Here is a 14,481-nt window from a genome sequence, read left to right as displayed (position 1 = left end):
TCAGCACTTGGGACTGTTCGACTAAGCACATCGAGCGTGGATTCCTCGAGCTCGCGGCTAGGCATTTCGCGCTTCAGCACTTAGTTGGGACTGCATGACTAAGCACATCGAGCGTCGACTACTCGAGCCCGCAGCTAGGCATTTCGTGCTTCAGCACTTGGGACTGTTCGACTAAGCACATTGAGCGTGGATTCCTCGAGCTCGCGGCTAGGCATTTCGCGCTTCAGCACTTAGTTGGGACTGCATGACTAAGCACATCGAGCGTCGACTCCTCGAGCCCGCAGGTAGGCATTTCGTGCTTCAGCACTTGGGACTGTGCGGACGGACGGCGCACACTACATGTGAGTTAAAGAAATGCTCTGCATTTAAAAACCAGTTAACGTAGAGATGCAGCTGAGGGCCACCATTGAGCAAAGCAATGGTGAACCCATCGAGGCGAGCACCGTCAATGGAGCTGGCTCCGATGCGAGTGCAGAGACAGCCGAACCCGCCACGCCGGCAGGCAGTGTCGGAACCGTCAGTGATAGTCACGAGGGCGATACCACTGACTCAGCCGCGGAAGAGAACAAAGCCAAGGGCAAGGATAAGACAGGAGGGGAGGGCATTGTGACCTCGGGGGCAGCTTTCGGCGGTGAGGGGGAAGAAAAGCGTTGAGTAGTGTTTGTTGGGGATTCCAACATGCGCAAAGTAGAACCGGCGATAACAGAGAGGGTAGGTGCAGGCGAACGAGTCCAGGTTAGCACGCTTCCGGGAAAGCCGATTAGAGAGGTGATAGCGAAGGCCAAGGAACGCATGTGGGACACAATGGAGGAGAGACACCTAGTGGTGATAATGGGTGGAGTGATTGATGTACTGCACGGACGAGGAGCAGGGATCACAAAGCAAATAGCCAAAGGGAATTTCTTCACTAAACTCAGTTTAAAGTCAGCGTTCTTTCCTGTCTCTTTGTTTCCTTCAAAAAGTTGTTGCGCTGTACCTACGTTATTCAGTATGAAACAACTCGCCCAAATCAAGCTATTGTTCCCTGTATATTATGCAGTCATTTGCAAAAAGCTTAATTTTACGATCAATGTTATTTGTAAGGTTATTTATAAACATCAAAAATAATAGCGATCCAATTACTGAGCCCGCGTCTAAAGAGCTTGGGATCAGATCAGATCAGCATAGGACACGGGATCAGATGGTATGTTTTCAATGAGGACAAATTGTGACCGGTGTAATAGATTTTTTTTATCCCATACGTTGATAAGTCAATCTCCAGTCACAGCGGTAATTTTTACAATTAGTTAGGTTCGGCCACTTTGATTGTGGCTATTATCTAAACAAGGTCGTGCACTATAGTGCTATATCCAGCTATATCAATAATCAAGGCTGGTAATCCACACAGGTTTTACACTATCCGCCTGGAAACTCCGCATTTAAGAGGAAAAAGAGGGGACAGAACAGGTTAAAAAGAAAGATGAAAGTGGAAGAGTGAAGAGTCCGATAGGAAAAGGTGACTACCTATTTCTCCAAGGCGGGTCAATTCGGGGGTGCCGTGTACGTGAAGCTGAGACCAAAGGGGTATGTTGCCTCCGCCAGGGGCCTTCAAGGTCCACAATCTCAGTATCGGCTTAACTCCAAAAATGCCCTTATCCCCGCACAAGGCTAAGCCACTCATGGTTAAGCGCGAGAAGGTCCGACTCCCATGGGCTCGGGGGTGTTTGATTTGCTTTATTTGTCTTTCCAAGAAAGAAAGGAGCAGTCACAAAAAGCTACTGCAATGAGTAGCTTGACGGGGACTGACAGCCCCCTTAGAGCAACGGACAGTGCGTAGGACAAAAAAATATAAAGAATGAATAAGATCGGAGAAAATGAAAAACAATATATACACAGGAATAATTATACATGTTGGTAGAAGATTGGTAAACATGAGGATAACATGAACCTGATGTAAACAGTTTTAGCTACATTAAACAAATTATGAAATAAGGCAACATAGAGAAAAAGCGGGAACATTGGAAGGATTGGAGCAAATACACAGTCGAATGAAATCAAGTAATGTTATAGAAAATTTACAAGAACAAGTCACGAAGCTCTTGCCATGTTATGTTTGCAATTTCAACACCATTTTTTGTTGTAACCGGTTCAACAGTGAAGGTAGCTGTTATCGGAGCATCTGTTTACCATAGTTAGTACGATTTAGTGCTACCTCCCACTGTTCCGGATTACGTGTGTTATATGCCACTGCGTTGATCTTAAGATTGGCTATGTTTTGCAAAGCGTTGTCATGTTTTCTTGTACATAATTTGTAGTGGCGGAAAAGCCTGTATTCGTAAAGTGATGAAACCTTTACTATGCTAATTTCGCAAGCAATTCAGCTATATGGGACAAGTAGGGCATTTTACAAGTTAATCTAATAATTCGCTTTTGCAGTAAAAACAATTTCATAATATTTGCATTTGTGGTTGTGCCCCACACAAGAGCACCATAGTTCAGATTGGAAGAGAATAGCACGTTAAAAACAAGTACATTTGTGTTAACCGGAACCACTGTACAATTTCGCTGCAGGAATCCAATAGTACGTGAAAGTTTTTTTAACCAGGAAATCAACGTGTGCATCCCATAACATTGTGGCAGTAAAATAGATGCCTAGAGTTTTGAAGGACTGAACGTATTCAAGCGATGAACCATTAATAAATAGCGGATGCATGGGGCACACCTTATGACGCGGATGAAACATCAAAGCTTTTGTTTTTGCGACATTTAAACCCAGGTGGTTTTGTAGGGACCATTCCTGAATTGATTCAAGAGCCATGTTTGCATGATTTACTAAATCAACAGCGGAGCGACCAGACAAGAATGTGCTTGTGTCGTCAGCGTAGATAACGTACTTTACCGTCTCATCAACGCTGACGATGTTGTTGATGTATAAAAGAAATAAAAATGGGCCCAGGATGCTGCCTTGAGGTACACCTAAATTAATCTGTATTGAGGAAGATGCGTGCCCGTTAATGTCTACTTATTGTGAGCGGTGTCGTAGGTACGGTGATATCAAGTAGTGTGCGTTACCCCTAATACCATAGTGATTAAGCTTCTGGAGAAGAATGTGATGACTAAGGCTATCACAAGCCTTTGTGAAGTCTAAAAACACACCTAAAACTAGGTTGTGATTTTCGAAGTTTTCAAGTATGTACTCTTTTTGTGCAAAAAGTGCTAGTTCTGTTGATTTTTTTTGGAAACCATATTATACTGGGTTTAGAATGTTATATCTGTTAACGAAGGATGCGAGTGGTTTATGTATTATTTTGTCTAACGTACCCTTTTGGGAAAATTTCTAGGATAGAAATATGACGATAATTGGAAAAATCGTTTCTGTCACCTTTCTTGTATATAACAGTGACCTTCGCACATTGCATCTTACGTGGGAACACTCCGGTTGTAAGGCACATATTAAAAAAACTAGACAGTTCTCTATGATATCGATAACGTATTTAACTGGTGTAATTTGTATTCCTGATGGATCGAGGGACTTGCATATATTTAGCTTAATAAAAGATGAAACTACCTCGCTTTCACTGACCGGATCTAGGAAAATGGTGTGCTCGGTATGATATTTTAGTGTTGGGATATAATTATTTGTGGACAAAGGCGTGAAGCTGTTGCAATGCACCAAACGCCTGCTGACCGCCGATGCCCCTGCGGCAGAGGAACACAGTGTACGAGGAGATGGCCCGGTTGGTCGGATTGTCTGCATTTATTCGAGGCTTCCGCTGCAATGCATGGGCTCCGAGGAGGCGAAGACGGTGTGAGAAGGGCTCGCGTTTCCCTGGCAATAAGGGTGCCACATCGCACGTAAATTTTTACTTCCAGAAAGTGGCCTAATCCCCGTAGTGGGTTATGCAATTTCATGAAGGACCAACAAGCCAATATTAAGGCATGGCCGCTGGATAAAAAAAAAAAAAGGTGCGGCCTGCCGCGTCGGGCGCGCTGCTATGGTAGCGAACGTGACGGCCGTAGTTGCATTGTCGGCCGCTTGGCTGGGCCGAACGGCGCTAGCTGACGGGGATGGAACGCGTCGGCTGGCACGCGCGACGGCGTTCAAAGCGCGTTCCTGACGCATTTGCTATGCCGATGCAAGACAACAGCCACCGGCGTGTGGCGCCGCGGCGGATCACACCGTTTTCGATGCACGCGGCAGGCCGCACCTTTTTTTTTATCCAGCGGCCGCGATTAAGGTGATGATGGCATCCACTGTTACAACCAGCTGCATTAAAGGAGTTCATCATAGCCGGAGAAATCGCGCAAGTCTGTTTATTTTCACCTAATTTCACGCTCTTTGAAGGCAGATTGCTTTTCTAAATCATTCCTCTCCATCAGTTGTATCTTTTATACGCATTTATTGTTTTGCTTTCCCTCTACCCCCGATGTTTTGATTTTTCACCCATCCCCATAGTGGGTGTATGTAATTTCCTGATCCACTGTCATCATCAGCTGGGATTGTCAACAACAATAATGTGGCCCGCTCTGCGAAGTGTTGTTTCTTTCATGTTTGCGTTCAACGTCGCCTCAGGCGCCTCGGACCTGTTCACGGCAACGCAAGACATGCAGGAGTCGATTGGAACCGAAAGCACAGCTCTTGAAGACGGCTACTTGTACCTCTTGTTGGAACAACGGCGGCTGGACAAAGCCATAGGACACTACAGAGCTTTCCGGACTGCGAAGTTGCTGCACGATGACCACCATACATTGGGAACGTTCCTCTTCATCAGCCGTCTCGCCAACTCATACCCCGCATTCAGCGCTCCTTGTCCCAGCCTATGTAGCATTCCTTCGGCTTTCCTACCGTCTTATTCCCGACGTTGGTGGCCCACGGTTAGCGACCTCAATGGCGCCGCTGTTGGAATCTGCAAGCTGCAGCAAGTCTACGACGTTCCGGTGACTACGATGGCGTCCATGCATTCTCGACTACTTCCAGCCGCTTTGCCCGAAGACTTCGCAGACGTTGCCAGGGGTTGCTTTACGGTTGGAGAGTTTGGGAACACTTCCGCCTGGAGCCAAGCAGCGCTTGCTGTGACGTCGCCCCTCACTGGCCGCACTTTCCGCAAGCTTAAGCTCGGCCTCGGAACACTGCGGACAAACGACGAGCTCTGGCGGAGGTTGAGTCAGCGGGCGAAACGTATGTCGCTGCACCCCTACCCTTCGTCGCCGCAGTCAGATGTCAGGGAGTACAAGTCCGTCTGCGTTAAACAGGCAGCCATGAGACCATCTGGCAGCAGACTTGTTTGCAAGATGTCTACGAACTTCGGAGACCCGCGCTTGATTCTTCAGCCGCTCAAGTTAGAGGTGCTGTCGCTGAAGCCACGAGTGGTGCTCATCAGCGATTTCCTCTCCCCATCGGAAGTGAACTACATCCGATCAGCAGCGCAGAAGGGATTCAAGCGTGCAGGCGTCTACTCCCCGACAAACACTGCAGGGATGCCAAGCTGGAAACGAATCGGCAAGGTATGAGTGCATACATTCCTCCGTGCTCTGGCCGTTGTATTAGCTCGCTTCTGCGGCATATACTTCCCTGCAGTGGGGGTCACTTCAGTTAAGGGGGGCACTAAAATGAACAAATTTTGAGTTGGTTCCTCACGCTAAACTTATTTGTTTTATTGAGAAGCGGCGTTCTTCAAAGGATGTCGGTACTTTTCTGAAGGTATAAGGACATTAGTCGAAGCTAAGGGCGTTAGTCGAGGCTAGAGTTACTGTATTGGCGGCGAGAACTTATGGAGTCGCCATCTGTCGGAAGCACCTCGCTTGCGTAGTATCAGGGATAACGCGGCGCGCTCCTCATATGTTAGGCTGTCGGCGCTCAATAAATACAGCACGCGGGATCCCTCCTTGCCATTTCTGTAAGTTTTCTGTTATAATGAAACAATGGCGTTTATTGATTCGGTACAGAACGCCAACATGGCGGCTTCTTCCTACCACGTCCCAGCGCCGAATGCCGGCTTCTGGCTCTGTGCGCCCCCTGGGGATCCAACTGGTCTTTCAGTGGTGGCGCTAGCTTCCGTCACAACACCTTCCGTCCCAAGCTTGAGTTACGGTGAATACCGTTGCACGGGTCGGCGCGTTCTGACAGACCGCCGAAGCACCGGTGTCTGGGAAACAGCTGGCGTGCCAGCAGAACTGGCACTTGCGTGGTCACTCGTTTCTGCTTGCCAAGGTAGCACGCTTGTCCGTGCGTCGCCTCCTAGAGTGGCAGAAAGCCCTGTCATACCACGCACCGGTGTCTGGAAAACAGCTTCAGCGTCAGCAGGACTGGTCATTGCGTGGTCACTCGGTTCCACCGGCCTAGGTAGCATGCTTGTTTGTGCCTCACCCCCCAGAGTGGCAGCACGCGCTGGCGTCGTTGCTTCTCTTTCGTCTAAAAATGGCTGCAAAATTGGCACTTGTATTTGCTGCCCATTGTCGCTGCCTCTTCCCGATGTGGGCGACTCCTCTGTGCCTTCGAGGCGGCGCCGCAGGTGGTCTGCATGTCGGTTCCACACTGTGCCATCTGCCAGCTGCACCTCAGTTGATGATGAGCTGGTGAGGGATATTCGAAATAATAAATAAAGTAAGGGATATTCGAAATTATAACGTGGGAAAGATTGAGGAAGCCGTAAAATATGGACGCAGCATTAAATCAGTAAGAAGAAAGCTTGGCATAGGACAAGGCAAGATGTATGCACTGAAAGATAAGCATGGTAATATCATCAGCAATTTCGATGACATAGTAAAAGCAGCGGAAGAATTCTATACTGACCTGTACAGTGCCCAAAACAGCCAAGCTACTTTCATTCAAGATAGTGATCAACCGAATACAGAGGCTCCTATAACTAGCGCTGAAGTTAGAAGCGCCTTGAAAGACATGACCAGGGGAAAAGCTGCTGGAGAAGATGGAATAACAGTAGATTGAATCAGAGATGGAGGAGATATCATGCTCGAAAAGCTTGCGGCCCTTTATACGCAATGCCTCACAACTTCATGTGTACCAGAGAGCTGGAAGAACGCCAACATTATACTAATCCATAAGAAGGGAAACGTTAAAGAACTGAAGAATTATAGACCCATTAGCTTGCTTTCAGTATTGTATAAAATATTCACCAACATAATTTCCAATAGAATCAGGGCAACACTTGACTTCAGCCAACCAAGAGAACAGGCTGGCTTCAGGAAGGGATATTCTACGATGGATGATATCTATGTCATAAATCAGGTAATCGAGAAATCTCCGGAGTACAATCAACCTCTCTACATGGCTTTCATAGATTATGAAAAGGCATTTGATTCAGTAGAGATACCAGCAGTCATAGAGGCATTGCGTAATCAAGGAGTACAGGAGGCATACGTGAATATCTTAGCAAACATCTACAAGGATTCCACAGCTACCTTGGTTCTCCCCAAGAAAAGTAGAAAGTTACCTATCAAGAAAGGGGTCAGGCAAGGAGACAATCTCTCCAATGCTATTCACTGCATGCTTAGAAGAAGTATTCAAGCTCTGAGACTGGGAAGGCTTAGGAGTGAGGATCAACGGCGAATATCTCAGCAACCTTCGGTTTGCAGATGACATTGTCCTATTCAGCAACAATGGAGATGAATTACAACAAATGATTAAGGACCTTAATCGAGAAAGTGTAAGAATTGGGTTGAAGATGAATATGCAGAAGACAAAGATAATGTTCAATAGCCTGGCAAGGGAACAAGAATTCAGGATCGCCAGTCAGCCTCTAGAGTCTGTAAAGGAGTACGTTTATCTAGGTCAATTACTCACAGGGGACCCTGATCACGAGAAAGAAATTTACAGAAGAATAAAATTGGTTTGGAGTGCATACGGCAGGCATTACCAAATCCTGACTGGGAGCTTACCACTGTCGTTGAAAAGAAAAGTGTACAATCATTGCATTCTACCGGTGCTAGCCTATGGGGCAGAAACTTGGAGGTTAACAAAAAAGCTCGAGAACAAGTTAGGGACCGCACAAAGAGTGATGGAACGAAAAATCTTAGGACTAACGTTAAGAGACAGGAAGAGAGCGGTGTGGATCAGAGAAAAAACGGGGATAGCCGATATTATAGTTGACATTAAGCGGAAGAAATGGAGCTGGGCAGGCCATGTAATGCGTAGGATGGATAACCGGTGGACCGTTAGGGTTACAGAATGGATACCAAGAGGAGGGAAGCGCAGTCGAGGTCTGCAGAAAAGGAGATGGGATGATGAAGTTAGGAAATTTGCAGGTGCAAGTTGGAATACGCTAGCGCTGACAGGGGTAATTGGAGATCGCAGGGAGAGGCCTTCGTCCTGCAGTGGACATAAAAAAATGTCACAGTTTCGCCCTAAGGGCGAAGCAATGAATGCGAGAGCAACACAGCAATGTGACACGAAGTAAGTGAGCGGCTTTGGTAGCAATATGAATTGTAGTAAACATGAGCTGATTAAGTAAGCAGGTGTGCTGCGGCGTAGGTAGGCCGACATGAAGAGAGACTCGATGACCACGAGAAGGCGCGTGTGAAACGGTGGTGTTGATGAGAAGCGCTTCCCGTGGGCAGCGCGTGCGAAGGGACACACCTGTAGCGCTGCACTGCCGATCCGGGCAGCATTGCATGCGTAGCGTGCGTTGGAAAATGTGGCCCGACTATTACTAAAAGAATGAACAAGCGTGCCATCAGTCGGCGAAACCAAGGCAAGCAGAGGGTAGTGTTTCTATTTTTTTTTCTTTTTAAGTTGTGGTGTGAAAAACTTTGAAATTGATTGTCTAATCACTCATGAAAGGAATAATTGATTAGAAAGTAGAAGAAAAAATGTCGCAGTTTCGCCCGAAAGGCGAAGCATCAATTGCGGTAGCAAATTAGTAGAGAGCTATTCGGAGTAGGGATAACAGTTTTATCGGCTGCATAAACTTGGACACATGCGCTTACTAACTGAATTAACAAGCGTGGTGTCAGCGCGCACAAGCAAACATAAATAGATCACACTGAATGACCGCAGACAACGACTGGCAAAACGCTGGCAGCAAGCGCATATACGTCGCAGCGGGCGAAGGTACGTGCGGTCTATCGCTTCAACGGAAACTGAGCGGCGAATGCACAGCGCATAGAAAAGGTCAGAGCCGTGTGGAGATAAGAGACAGTGCGGCCGGCGAGCGACGAGCGCAGTTGTTGGCAGAGTAAAAGTTCGCCGCCTCCCCCCCCCCCCCCCCCCCCCCCGCTCCCTCCGGCGCTGCCGTCCCGCTTCCTTGCTTGCGCGTGGGAGATTGAGTGGGAAGTTCCCCTTGCGCCCGGTTGCAAGATAGGCCTTTGGTGGCGGAGCGCAGCGTCACCCCGCCTCTCTCCCTCCCTCCCTCCCATGCCCCCACGCGCGCCGGTCGCGTTTGCTTTCGGCCGTGCGTTCGCTCTCCGTGATAGCGCGCGTCCCCCGCACGCTACCGCTCGGGCATACGGCGCGCGGCGATGATGTTATCTATACGGAACCTCACGGCGACGGCGACGCCGACGGCAGAAATCCAGTTTAAGTGTCCATATAATTGCTATCGCAATAATATAGGCTGATGATGATGACATATGTAGTTTTTTTCTCATCTACCTGGATACCCCCTTCTCCCGGCACGTGGCACGACACCACACATTCTTGGCCGCTCGGACGATCGGACTTCGCAACAATGTGTGTGTATGGGTGTGTGTGTTCGTATGTTTGTGCGCATGCGCGCGTCTGTGTATATGTGTGTGCGTGTGTGCGCGCGCCGAGAAGAAATATTTTGTAGTTAACGTGGCACTTTTTTTCAAAGCACCCACCTCAACCTTCGGCGCCACCTAGATCATGCTTCAGTTCAGTGCCGTCAGTTATAAAACACTGGTAGCGGTTTTCATCGTGCGAAATGCGTGAATAAGAATTATTTTGTTGAATTAAACCAAACAAATATCCTATTTCCTGCACATAGGCTTATGAACGTGAGTACATTAAGCGAAAGTAAATATAAGTCAATTAGGAACTGCTCAATGATCGCTTGGCAGCCGTCGTGAAGTAAATAGCTGTACGCAAGAAAGCGAAGTTACGTATCTGGCTTGTATTATTCGCGGATGTTCATATAGTACAAGCCACGCGCTTTTCATAATCTCCCTGAACTCTGATAACCTTTACATCTTAATTCCGTAAGTTAATTATCAATTGCCGTAGTCTTACAAATTTCCGTGTGAGCAATCAGCCTTTTTTTCTTTTTGTAGAGTCTTAGGGTAGTCCCAGAGGTGATGGAATACGATTTCTCGTCGTTTCATCGTGACGGAATGCAGGCGCGTGCATTAGCTTCTTTATTGCCTCTTTCGCAAACACAGCAAGTATTCTGCACAGTGTCATTGGTACAAAGGCGTTTGACCCACTCAATTCGGCGAATTCGCTTTAAATAAACTATCACATGTCTTCTTGGTTACTTACTTTGAGCTTAAGAGCCACGATTATGACACAAATTCTCGTCTATATTCTATGCTGCTATGCGCTCAATGCACCTCCGCGTTACGGACAGCGCAAGTGACGACGGAGAGGAAAACCGCTCAGCCACTAGCTGATTGGTACTCATTTTATTGCGATAGCAATTATATGGACACTTCAAGCGGATTTCTGCCGTCGTCGTCACCGTGAGGTTCCTTATAAAGTCCAAGGGCGATAAAATCGTGGCCGCGCGCCCTATGCGCGAGTGAAAGCGCGCGTCCACGGAGAGCGAACGCACGGCGGAAAGCAAACGCGACTTCCATCGCGCGAAAGGCCGTGGGGGTATGGGAGGGAGGGAGGCGGGGCGACGCTGTGCTGCGGCACCAAATGCCTATCTTGCAACCGGGCGCAAGGGGAACTGGCCACTCAATCTCCCACGCGAAAGGAGGAAAGCGGGAAGGCAGCGCGGGAGGGAGGGAGGGGGGCAGCTTCTACTCTGCCAACAACCGCGCTTGTACTTTTCCCGGATGCGGCGGTCGCCCGCACCGTCTCTTAAAAGTGATCTTCACACAGCTCTGACCTTTGTATGCTCTGTGTATTCGCTGCTCAGTTTCCGCTGAAGCGATAGACTGCACGAACCTTCGCTCACTGCGGCGGCTGTGCTTGCTGCCAGCGTTTTGACAGTGGTTGTCTGCAGTTATTGAGTGTGATCTATTCATGTTTGCTTGTGCGCGCTGACACCACGCTTGTTAATTCAGTTAGTAAGCGCATGTGTCCAAGTTTATGCAGCCGATAAAACTGTTATCCCTACTCCGAATAGCTCTCTACTAATTTGCTATCGCAATTGATGCTTCGCCGTTCGGGCGAAACTGCGACATTTTTTCTTCTACTTTCTAATCAATTATTCCTTTCATGAGTGATTAGACAATCAATTTCAAAGTTTTTCACACCACAACTTAAAAAGAAAAAAATAGAAACACTACCCTCTTCTTGCCTTGGTTTCGCCGACTGATGGCTTCCTTCATGTGTAAGTGGTAACGACAGCCTCAGTTCCCTCCACCTGATTGCAGATCACCTGTAGCGAGTCAAGGCTCGCGTGAAAAGGCATTTCTCTGACTCCATCCTCACATGACGCTAGATATGATAAGAGCGCTAGCGTTGTCGTAGCGCTAGCTTGGCTCGCAACAAAGGGAGGCGGCCTGCTAATGGCGCCGACGAAAAATGAAAACACAAGCAAAGCGTCATTTCGACCACGTTTCACGGGCAGCGGCCCGAGGGGCCAATCATCGCTCAGAAAAGCGCTGATTCTAGAAGCGGGAGGGGAGGGCGTGCGAGGGTCTTCGGCGCGGCGGCAGAGTTCACAGAATGTCGGCACTTTCAAATTATCAAGGGACTTTAGCAGCAACTGCGTATTCCGCGGCCCGCGCCATATCTCGAAAGCGATCTGCGTTGAGGGCTGAGTGTAGGCGCTTGGACGGCTCATACCTTTGTGCGCGCTGCGTTCTCTCCGCTCAGTTTGCGTTGAATAGACAGTACGAAGTGAACTTCGCTCGATGGTGCGTGGCAGAATCTAGCGGTCGGTCGACTCGCGGTCGGCCTGTTGCAGCTTGCGTTGCTGCTCCGTCCTTCTGGCTTGGCGCGCGGTCACTCGATCACGAGACGAACCCGGTACCTCCATAACGCACGCGCAACCCGTAGCAACTGCCAGATAAGGTGAACCTAGCATGCCTCCGCCTGCCCTCCTCCTCCGCGACGCTCCGCCTCTTGTCTCATTTCCCGCTTCACTGAACGCCACCTAGACTTTCCTTTAGGTGGCGTTGCTTTTCCGCGCTCTCAGTGTGCTCCTTTGTACTTCCCCGGCGCACGATTCTCTCCTCCACCTTCAGCCGCCTTCCTCCTCTGGCGCTCGCTTCCTTCACGGCTTCAAACATTGCATCATCGATTGCGCTGGCGAGCCATGTACGCTTGCGCCTACAAAAACATTTAGGCCTGCGTAGGGTGTGTGCCCGATGCGTTCCCGTATTTTGACTACGGAACAGAAGTTGATACGTGTGTGAGCGTCTCTCAGCGCGGTTTGGACAATAGGAATATTTTTAAAATCACATATTTACCTGCGTTGAAACTTGGGCACACCACTACACTCTTGATTCCAAACAAGCATACGTGGAGTCGGGAAAGAAATGTAAGCAGCCCTTGCAAAAGCCAAGACTCTGCTGTCAGCTGGAAAAGTGTTTGTGATTGTTGTTTTTTTTTGAAGGGGGGGGGGGACTACCGTGACATTTTGCTCATTGCTTTCTTGCAGAATCGTCGCACCGCCAATGCTGCATATTACCATGAGCTTCTAAGTGAGGTTAAACTTGCTTATCACCGCAAAAGGCGTGACAAACCAATGCGCAAACTGATTCTTGTCAATGACAACGCCAGACCTAATGCTGCAGCTGTGACATGTGAAAAATTAAAGGTAACGCGTTGTACATCACTGTAACACGCTCCCTTGATGAGTCACCCTAGTGACTCATCTCTCTGGGCCACTCGGCGAAGCTCTGAGAGGACAGCGATTCGATGACAACGACGATGCAGTGCTACTGAATATGTGTGCAACGGGCTGCTGATATAGTTCACTTCATTTTATGATGACGGGATCAAAAATATCTGCCCATTGGCTGGAGAAAAGGGATCCCTAAATCAGGAGATTATGTAGAAAAGAATATACACTTGGTTTATATCTTACAACAAATAAACATAAAATAAATATTTCTTGTATATTTGATCCACACTGCTATATCGCATCTGTTCTCCTAACGTAATTATTTTAAACTGCATGCAGGTATCCTGGCTTTGGGATTACGAGCACGGCCCACTACAGCGTCTGACCCGCCGCATAGCTGCTGCAACGGGTCTCTCGATGGAAGCGGCGGAGGCATACCAGGTAGCGAACTACGGCGTCGGTGGACACTACACGCCTCACCTGGACGCGCACGGCTTCGGCGAGGTTGCTGACAGCGTGGACACCGCAGACGGCAACAGACTCGCCACCACGCTGATGTACCTGACCGACGTGGCCGCAGGGGGCGCCACTGCGTTTGTAAAGCTGGGAATTGCGGTGAAGCCTCGCGTCGGTGACGCCCTCTTCTGGTACGACCTAGAGCCGTACGACGGGGACGATGCTCCGCAGCAGTTCTCTTTCTGGCATCAGAAGAGGAGAACAGAGGACCTCTCGCTGCACGTCGGCTGCCCCGTCCTGTGGGGCTCCAAGTGGATCGCGACGAAATGGATTCGTGAGCGGACCAACGCCATCGTGCGTTACGACGCGCCCGGCTGACGCCCGCAGACATGCGGAGAAGACGGCGTTCGTCTAAATAAAATTGTGTTTTGTATTTGTGTGATTTGACTGTACGAGAAAGGCTTCGAATTATTTTTTTTACCCTTCACTTGATTTGCAAGCAGGGCAGATATATTGACGCGAGCACATGTGCTATACCCAGCTACTGCGAGCTGTAAAAGCGGCAATAAAAGAAGTGAATGTTCGAATACTGAGTAGTGAAAGTAGAGTGTTTGGCAACAAAGCTTTCCAAAGTAGAAGAAATTGCGTCCCTTAGAGGCACACGGATAGATGTCATAAACCTTCAGTCGATGGTTCACTCACTTAGAAAATAAATACAAACTTGGTCGGGAAAAAACAATGGCTACAGAAAACCGACCCAGGCAATGCAGCCTTGTTTTCTATTGCATTTCAGTTACTGAAATAGAAGCTTGGGATGAAGCGGAAAAGAATGTTGTCGGTTTGTGTAAGGACCTGCTTGATGTGAAGATCGATCACAATGACATTGAACCCGCAGCGCTCACAGGGTGGAGCGATAGAATGAGCACAAATGGCGACCAACTGTAGTTGGATTTTCATCCTACATAACTATGCCGAAGGTCCTGCTTCAGGGTTGGAAGCTTAAACAAGCAAGCTGTGCTATGAGTGAAGGTCTGCGCAGGTGAGCTTAAAAAGAAGGCGTGTGCTCTCATTCGCAAGAAAAGCACTCGCTCCCCTCCAGGCTTCGCTTTAA

General features: G+C 48.5%; 1 protein-coding gene across 1 annotated transcript; it reads left to right on the top strand.

Moving 5' to 3' along the window:
- The first annotated feature begins 244 nt into the window (after positions 1-244).
- On the top strand, positions 245-13,748 carry LOC119454571 (prolyl 4-hydroxylase subunit alpha-1-like). The gene is made up of 3 exons (XM_037716469.1): positions 245-284; positions 4,553-5,484; positions 13,254-13,748. Exons 1-3 carry the CDS (start codon positions 245-247, stop codon positions 13,746-13,748), a joined length of 1,467 nt encoding a protein of 488 aa, XP_037572397.1.
- Positions 13,749-14,481: the final 733 nt, after the last annotated feature.

Source organism: Dermacentor silvarum, chromosome 5 (assembly GCF_013339745.2).
Source record: "Dermacentor silvarum isolate Dsil-2018 chromosome 5, BIME_Dsil_1.4, whole genome shotgun sequence".
In the NCBI taxonomy this organism is placed as follows: domain Eukaryota; kingdom Metazoa; phylum Arthropoda; class Arachnida; order Ixodida; family Ixodidae; genus Dermacentor; species Dermacentor silvarum.
Note: the sequence above shows the minus strand (reverse complement) of the source record. Positions and strands in the feature narration are given on the sequence as shown.

Coding starts and splice junctions, on each gene's coding strand:
- LOC119454571 (XM_037716469.1), top strand. CDS start 245: ATGACTAAGCACATCGAGCGTCGACTCCTCGAGCCCGCAG. Junction 285..4,552: donor TCGACTCCTCGAGCCCGCAG/GTAGGCATTTCG, acceptor ACGTCGCCTCAG/GCGCCTCGGACCTGTTCACG. Junction 5,485..13,253: donor GCTGGAAACGAATCGGCAAG/GTATGAGTGCAT, acceptor AACTGCATGCAG/GTATCCTGGCTTTGGGATTA.